Genomic DNA, 8,363 nt, shown 5'->3' on the forward strand with positions numbered 1-8,363 from the left:
ATATATATATATATATATATATATATACATATATATATATATATACACACACACACTTATATATAAATATGTTATATATTTGGGGATGGTCATATTTTTGCCAATTAGCTACACACACTATATACTTGTTTGTCACTTCCACCCTATCATAATTCTCATTTTAGTGCCCTTTGCCCGAAATCTTTTGTTCTGTGACCCTCCATTCCATGTGTCTCTACCTTTCTGTAAGGTTGGAGTGTTGCTGAAGAGGTTACTGTCTGAGGATTATGAAAGATTTCAGACAAAGGACAGTAAAATATGAATAATAATAAAACTAAAGTGAAGACCAAGTATATAAGGCATGTGGTTTATTGGTGAAAGTATGACCATCCCCAAACATAACAACATATATATATATATGAATATATATATATGCAGGCATGTATATAAATGAATGTAACAAGAAGAAAAATGTGACTCAACTTACTGTTGTTCTCAGTGGAAGGAGTGTAGCGGTAGGAAGGAGTTCGTCGCTTTGGTGACTGGTCTCTACCGGAACCCCGTGGGGACCGCGACTTCTGTGAGTGTTGGGCTTTGCTCTCTGGGTCATTGACAAACAAGTCAGGCAGCTGTTGTATCTCATTGTATGATGTCATGCTTCGTCCGCTGTGCCGGTCAGTGTCAGGGCGTGACCTAGACCCTGACCCTCTGTGTGAACCATGAGGGCTTTGTTGTTGTTGTGAGAGACCTCCACTAAAGTTTTGTTCAAAGTGACTTGGCTTTGTGTCAAAGGTCACGGTGTTCAGCCGTCCAGAACGTCTATGGCTCACTGGTTCCAGGTACTCAGCATATGGTTCCTGTTCCCCTGAGCTTTGATGTTTATTGTATTGCTTGCCAGTAGTATGAGGCGGGTTTAAAGCTGGCCTGTCAGCAATATTCATACTGCTACCTCTACTAATACTCCAGCCCAAGCTACCACTGCCTTCTCCATCTGACCTCCCCTTGCCCTGAGACGTTGCCAACATGGAATTCAACACAAGGGTATTGAATGCACGGTTCACTTGCCCTCCCCCATCACTTCTGATTTGTGCATTTGTCTTTTCCTGTCCCAAAACTGACTCTGACCCAGCAGTTACCACGCTTACCGTCGATCCATTGGTATTTAGTGGTACTTTAGTCAGGTTCTTGGAGCTGTGATGTTGGCGCCGCTTGCCTGTTAGTATTCCTGTATTATACATGTAGCAGAGTGCAAAGGCAAAGGCTATGAGTAGAAGCACAGCAATAATAATGCCAATGATGGCACCAGGAGCCAACCGTGACCCTCCAAACACGGCTTCAGGTTCATCAGGATCTCCTGTCAATAGAAACATTTATTAATTAAAAATAGCTAATTAATTAAAATTAAATAAACATATTTAATAATAACCACACAAACATTCTAAATCAGTGGTTCTCATCTGGGGTCCATGCTAGCAAAATAGGAAATTGGAGATCTACAGTAGTATTTTAAAGACTTCTTTACAAAGCTTTGCTTCAGAGAGATTTATTGCAAGAAACAGCTAGGTTTCTTGCTCTGATGTTTTACATAGTTCAACCAACACAAGTTAATGTGTGAAAAACAAAATAGGAATTTTGAAAGAAGTTTCTATGAAACTAGTTTGTAAACATTAAATGGCTATAGAGTAGGGGGAGGGGACACCAGAATAAAATAGTAAACAAAGGGGTCCATAGGTAAAAAAGGGTTGAGAACCATTGCTCATAAATAATAGCATGTATTAGGCTGTTCTGAAAATAATGCCTGCTCTAAGTGTTGTATTTTGAAACACAATTTTATCATAGTATTTTAATTATATTTTAAATGAATTTCGACATACTTAATAATTGATGTATGCTTTTCAATAATTTTCTACTTATTTCAGACAGAAAACATTCTTGAAGCATAGGCATTACTTTTCTTGCATGAGTTCAAGCTTGGGCACAATACCCCACAAACAGCTGCCAATCTCCACAGAGCATGGGGAGAGGGGTCCACAAGTGATTGCACAGTACGAAGGTGGTTTCAGAAATTCCATAGTGGTGATGAGAGCCTTTAAGATGAAGAAGGCAGAGGACAGTCATGCAGTCTTGACAATGAACAATTGAAAGCAATTGTTCGAAGAAAAAAAAGACTGATGTCAAAGTGTCAGAGAAATGTCTCAGGCACTTGGTGTCAGTATTGCAACTGTCTCACACAATCTGCAGAAGATTGGCAAGGTGAAAAAGCTTGATAAATGGGAACTGCATAAGCTCAGTGAAAATCAAAAAGTTTGGCATTTTGAAGTGTGCTCGATGCTCTTTCTGCAAAACACCAATGCTCCTTTTCTTGACCAAATAGTCACTTGTGATCGAAAGTAGGTCCTTTATGATAACTGTAGACAATCAGGTCAATGGCTTGATCATGATGAGTCTCCTGAAAATTTACCAAAGCCAAAGTTGCATCAGCAAATGATTATGGCGATTGTCTGGTGGTCTGCAATTGGTGTTGTCCATTACAACTTTCTGGAAGCCAATCAGAGCATTACAGCAGAAGTTTACTGCAATCAGTTCACTGAAATGCATGCTCACTTGCAAACAATGAGGCCTGCATTGGTGAATCGGTGTGGCCCAATTTTGCTCCATGATAATGCAAAGCCACATGTTGCAAGAATGACGCTGCTGAAACTCACAGACTTGAGATATGAGACTTTACCACATCCTCCATATTCCCCTGATCTTTCACACACTGACTACCATTTTTTTAAGCATTCAAACATGTTTTTAAGGGATAAAACTTTTAGGTCCAAACCATAGATGGAATCAGCTTTCAAAGATTTCTTAGCCTCAAAGCCAATAAGTTGTTATTAACGAGGCATAAATAATCTTACTGATCAATGGCAGAGATGCATAGATGTTCACGGTTCATACTTTCACTAATCAATACGCTTCTATTGCTAATTTTTCCAGAATAAAATTATGTTTCTGAAATTGGCCATTATTTTCAGAACAACCTGATATATATTGGCTTGAAAACCCCTTTTGGATTGAAAAGTCAAAGGTTGCTTGTGGGACATGTACTGCACTCCCATGTAGATATGACAACAGCCTTCAACCTTTTCTATCCCAAAAGGGTCTTTCAACCCAATATAACATGTTATAAAGTAAAGTAGTAGACTGGCAGAATTGTTAGCATGCAGGGAAAAATGCTTTGCAGTATTTTGTCTGTCTTCATATTCCTAGTTCAAAATCTGGTGAGGTTGACTTTGCCTTGGGGTTGATAAAATATGTACCAGTTGAGCATTGGGGCTGATGTAATTGACTTAGCCTCTCCCTTGAAATTGCTGGCCTTGTGCCAACATTTTAAACCAATATTTCCATGCTATTATTTACAGATTTATATGTACTTTGACAGCCAATTCCAAAAAAGGAATTATTCTATGTTTTTTCAAAAGTTTATAAATTTTAATGAAATACGGCATCAACAATTAGTATTTAGCATGTAGGTGCAAGCATGACTGTGAAGTAAGAATCTTGTTTCTCAACTACATGGTTCCAGGTTCAGTCCCATTGCATTGCAGCTTGGGCAAGGGTCTATAGCCTTCAGACTGAGCAAACCCTCATAATGACGGGTTGATTCATTTGACTAAATATTCTTCAAGGTGGGACCCCAGCATAATGACTGAACCAACTAAAATGTAAAAGATATGTATATGTGCGTGTGTGTATATATATCAAGTATATAGAGTATATATTTATAATATACAGTGTGTAAAGAATCCAGTCATTTGAGCACAAGTTCTTCAGAAAGCTGCTATGCATTGCACACACACACAGTACAAAATCATCAGCTTTGTCAGGCAGCAAGTCACCGAATGCGTTGGCAGACAGGAACCATTCCTTGTGCAGGTAAAAGTACAAAAGCCTGCCTGATTTTGGTCATGTAGCCTGCCACGACTCCCTGTCCAAGACTATTTTTTAGGGCACAGTTGAGGGAGGGAGGAAGAGAAGCAGGCAGAGAAAATCCTAGTTTGACAACATTAAGGACTGGACAGGTGACAGCAAAGCGAATCTGCTTGACATGAAAGAGAACAGAGAGCAGAAGTGATGGTTGGTTTGAAAGAATCTCGAGTGGTGCAGTCCAATGATTGACTGCAGCCAATCACTGGGCTGCATCACTCGAGATACTTTCAGTTAATGGGTCTTGAAGATGATGATGATGATGATATCCACAGTATACAGAGTGTATTTAGTATATACAGTGTATTTTTTTAATCTTTCACATGTTTCATTTATTTAACTGTGGCCATGCTGGGGCAGCACCTTGAATTTCCAACTGAATGAATCAACCGCAGTACTTATTTATTTTTTTTGAAAGCCTGGTACTTATTCTATCAGTTTTTTTTGCTGAACTGTTAAGTTATGAACTGTTAAGCAGTGGTGGGGAACAAACACAGACAGACACATACACACACATATGTATATACACGATGGGCTTCTTTCAGTTTCCATCTACCAAATCCACTCACAAGGCTTTTGTTGGCTTGAACCTATAGTAGAAGATACCTGCTTAAGGTGTCATGCAGTGGGACTCAACTCAGAGCCATGTGATTGGGAAACAAACATCTTACCACAGAGCCACACATGCATGTATGTATGTATAAATAAATATGATGATTACTTCATCTTGACAGATGATAGCCATCCCATCACACAGCACAATCACTCTGTTAATGAGTCCTTAAATGACTTTTAAGACCAGCTGCTGAGTGACAGAGTTTAAAACACAAATGACAGATATTGTTCAAGTTTCTTATATATCTTTGCCCTTTGGAATTTGATTTTGAAGGAATTCTTTTGTGAACCAGCAGATGTCTTTTAAGTCCACATATTGTCTTACAAGTTTTATGACATTGACACAAATCATAAGAGGCAGTTGGTGTCCAAGATCATTACTTATTTGGGCATTACATTTTCATGTCACTTCATATGATTCTTGTATCCTGCTTTTGACAACAGAACACAATCACACTTAATACATATCCAATGTTCACTGTTGATTACAGTTCTAATTGTTCCTTTGTGACAGGCCTTTTTAAACTCATAACCAAAGATAAACCTCTGTATTTAGCCTTTGTTGACTTGGAGAAAGCCTTTCACAGGGTTCCCCCGATCCCTTATCTGGTTGTAGTTAGTAGGAGCTGTACAAGCTATGTACAGGGATGCTACCAGTAAGGTGAGGGTTGGCAATGAGTACAGCAAAGAATTCCGGGTACAAGTAGGTGTTCACCAAGGATTGGTGCCCAGCCCCTCTTGTTCATTATAGCCCTCCAGGCAATAACAGAGGAATTTAAGACAGGCTGCCCCTGGGAGCTCCTCTATGCTGATGACCTTGCTCTTATAGCTGAATCACTATCAGAACAAATTCCAGGTATGGAAGCAAGGTCTAGAATTGAAGGGCTTTTGAGTTAACCTAGTAAAAACCAAAGTCTTAGTAAGTGGGAAGGTAGACAAATCACAAATCCCTTCAGGTAGATAGCCCTGCTCGTTCTGTAGAAAAGGTATAGAGAGAAACTCCATAAGATGCACCCAGTGTTAGCTTTGGACACATAAAAGGTGCAGCAATATCAGAGGAAAGTTAACAAGGAAACTAGCTTTTGTATGTGGAAGATGTACAGATACAGTAAACACTGAAAATGTGCAGAAGATAGACCCCATCAACTAACAGGGGAACAAGCTAGAAGTAGTAGATAGTTTCCATTATCTAGGTAACCAAGTTAGTAGTGGAGGTGGATGCTCTGAAAGCATAGCTGTGAGAATAAGATTAGGCTGGGCAAAGTTCAGAGAGTGCCTACCTCTGCTGGCAACAAAGGGCCTCTCTCTCTCAGAGTGAAAGGCAGATTGTAAGATGCCTGTGTGTGAACAGCCATGCCACACAGCAGTGAAACATGGGCTGTGACAGCCCAGGATATGCGCGGGCTTGAAAGAAATGGAGCTGGTATGCTTCACAGGATGTGCAATGTCAGTATGCATGCTTAAAAGAGAGTAAACATCTTGAGAGAAAAACTAGGCACAAGAGGAGTCAGATGTGGTGTGCAAGAGAAACGACTGTGCTGATATGGTCATGTGATGTGTATGGATGAGGACAGCTGATCTGTAACTGTGGAGGGAACCCATGCTAGAGGTAGACCCAGGAAGACATGGGACAAAGTGGTGAAGCATGATCTTTGATATGCTGTGCTTGGGAAGACCGGTCAAGCCAAGTGAAATCATAGTCATGGCTGATGTTGGTGTCACGTAACTGGCACCCATACCGGTGGCATGTAAAGAGCACCTTTCAAGCATTGGCCCTCACAGAGTCAAAGTGGCTGAGTTCCTTTTGAGCATTGGCCCTCACAGAGTCAAAGTGGCTGAGTTCCTTTTGAGTGTTGGACCTCACAGAGGCAATGACTGAGACCTTTGGCATTATGTTGTGCTTGAAAAGACCCTTGAAATAGCAAAATTGCAATCCTGACAGATACTGGTGTCACACAAATGGCACCCATACTGGTGGCATGTAAAAGTACCCACTACACTCTCAGAATGGTTGGCATTAGGAAGGGCATCCAGCTGTAGAAAACCATGCCAAAAAAGACTGGAGTCTAGTGCAACCTTCCAGCTTATCAGCCCTGGTCAAACCATTCAACCCATGGCAACATGGATAATGGACGTTAAATGATGATAATGATGAAGAAGGTGAAAACATTTTTGTTCAGCCTGAGGGATAAAAGGCCTGTTGAGGAATCTGCAATAGCTGTGCATGAAGCAGACGTCACTCATGCTGAGAACCAGGAGTCTCAGATCTCGTGGCCCCACCTGGAGGACTACTTTTTTCTTATGACAAGGAATAAGAGGAATGCCAAAATCCTGTACTTCCAGCCCAAAGAGACCACCATCAAGGGTCAAGCAGTAAGCCTCTACATCTTGAAGTCGCATGTCAGGAGGAAACACCCAGCGCATGCCATCTAGTTTGAGGACAGGATCAAAGCTGGCTCATGGGAAACACAGGCAATCCTCAGGTAGCAGTGCCAGTGGCCAGTCACCACAATCATGAATAAAGAAAGCACACCAGCTCAGCACTGGCGACGTGTTTACCCAAACTGGCATTGGTGTCCATCAGTCTATGGTGGACAGAAGGATTGTAGACCTGTTTGTTGACAACATTCTAGCACTGCTTGTAGTGAAGTCCCCCACCCTTGTCAGCCTGATCTAGATGCTGAACCCCAGCAAGACATCGATGTCCCCCTGCACCCTGAGCAGGATGATCTTGGCCAGCTGGAGCAGTATCTCACAAGGTATTTTATAAATTAAAATTATAGAAGTTTATAAAATCATTATTATGGTGCACTTCATATTTTCTTAATTTAATTTAATTATTTATGAAATAATTATTTTCTTAATGTAATAAAATGTATAATAGCTGACTGAAATAAATGTCATAATATATAATATATGGTATATATATATTAATTTATCTTTATATATATATATATTTTCCACTCATGATTAAGTCTGCACAGCCAAAACTGCAGTCTTTAATAAAATAACAAATTAACAAACCTTAAGTTCTGAACTTATCAAATTCTGACCATCATTTCATCCCTCATCTTGGTTATTCACCCCCCACCCTATCTACAACACGTCACCTATCAAAGTCGTGTCACTATTTTCAAAAGTGTCATAACAAGCCTTTTTAATTAGGGGGTTAGCAGTGAGTGAAGCTAACTTTTTGGTTAGCTGTGCCCACCACTGATAATAATTCTTTCTACTAAAAGCACAAGGCCTGAAATTTTTGTGGGAGTGGACAAGTCGATTACATTGACCCCAGTGTTTCACTGGTACTTAATTCACCGACCCCGAAAAGACAAAAGGCAAAGTCAATCTTGGTGGAATTTGCACTCAGAGCATAAAGATAGACGAAATGCTGCTGCTGATTCTTCCAGGCTGCAGGCTGCTGCTCTCCAATAATAACAATGATGATGATGTTGATGACAATGGAGGAGATGACGATGAGGATGTTGATGATGATGATGATGTTGATGCTGCTGCTGATGATGATGATAATGATATTACTGATGATGATGATACTGATGACAACGATGTTGATGATGGTGATGATGAGAAGGACATAAACAACATAATGGCCTGTTACTTACGGTATCCCTTTATCTCCAAAGAAAAATCATTCTCTGTATAGTATTGTATTTTAGGTCGATACAACGAAAGAACAGCAGAGCTAGATTTGGTGACAATCATGTCAGTTGTCTTGGAGCCGTGTCCCAGCTGCCTCTGAAGAAAAAGAAAACAAAAATAAAACAAAATCAAGATATATA

The 8,363-nt window shown here is 40.1% G+C and overlaps 1 protein-coding gene across 1 annotated transcript in view; it reads right to left on the bottom strand.

Moving 5' to 3' along the window:
- Positions 1-8,363, bottom strand: part of LOC106868300 (serine/arginine repetitive matrix protein 2) — a 24,595-nt gene that overhangs the window by 5,076 nt on the left and 11,156 nt on the right. The window contains exons 4-5 of the mRNA XM_014913488.2: positions 8,187-8,319; positions 467-1,333 (exon numbers count right to left, since the gene is read on the bottom strand). Coding sequence (XP_014768974.1) covers positions 467-1,333; positions 8,187-8,319 — 1,000 coding nt within the window. The remainder of the gene's footprint in view (positions 1-466; positions 1,334-8,186; positions 8,320-8,363) is intronic.

Source organism: Octopus bimaculoides, chromosome 29 (genome assembly GCF_001194135.2).
Source record: "Octopus bimaculoides isolate UCB-OBI-ISO-001 chromosome 29, ASM119413v2, whole genome shotgun sequence".
Taxonomy (NCBI): Eukaryota; Metazoa; Mollusca; class Cephalopoda; order Octopoda; family Octopodidae; genus Octopus; species Octopus bimaculoides.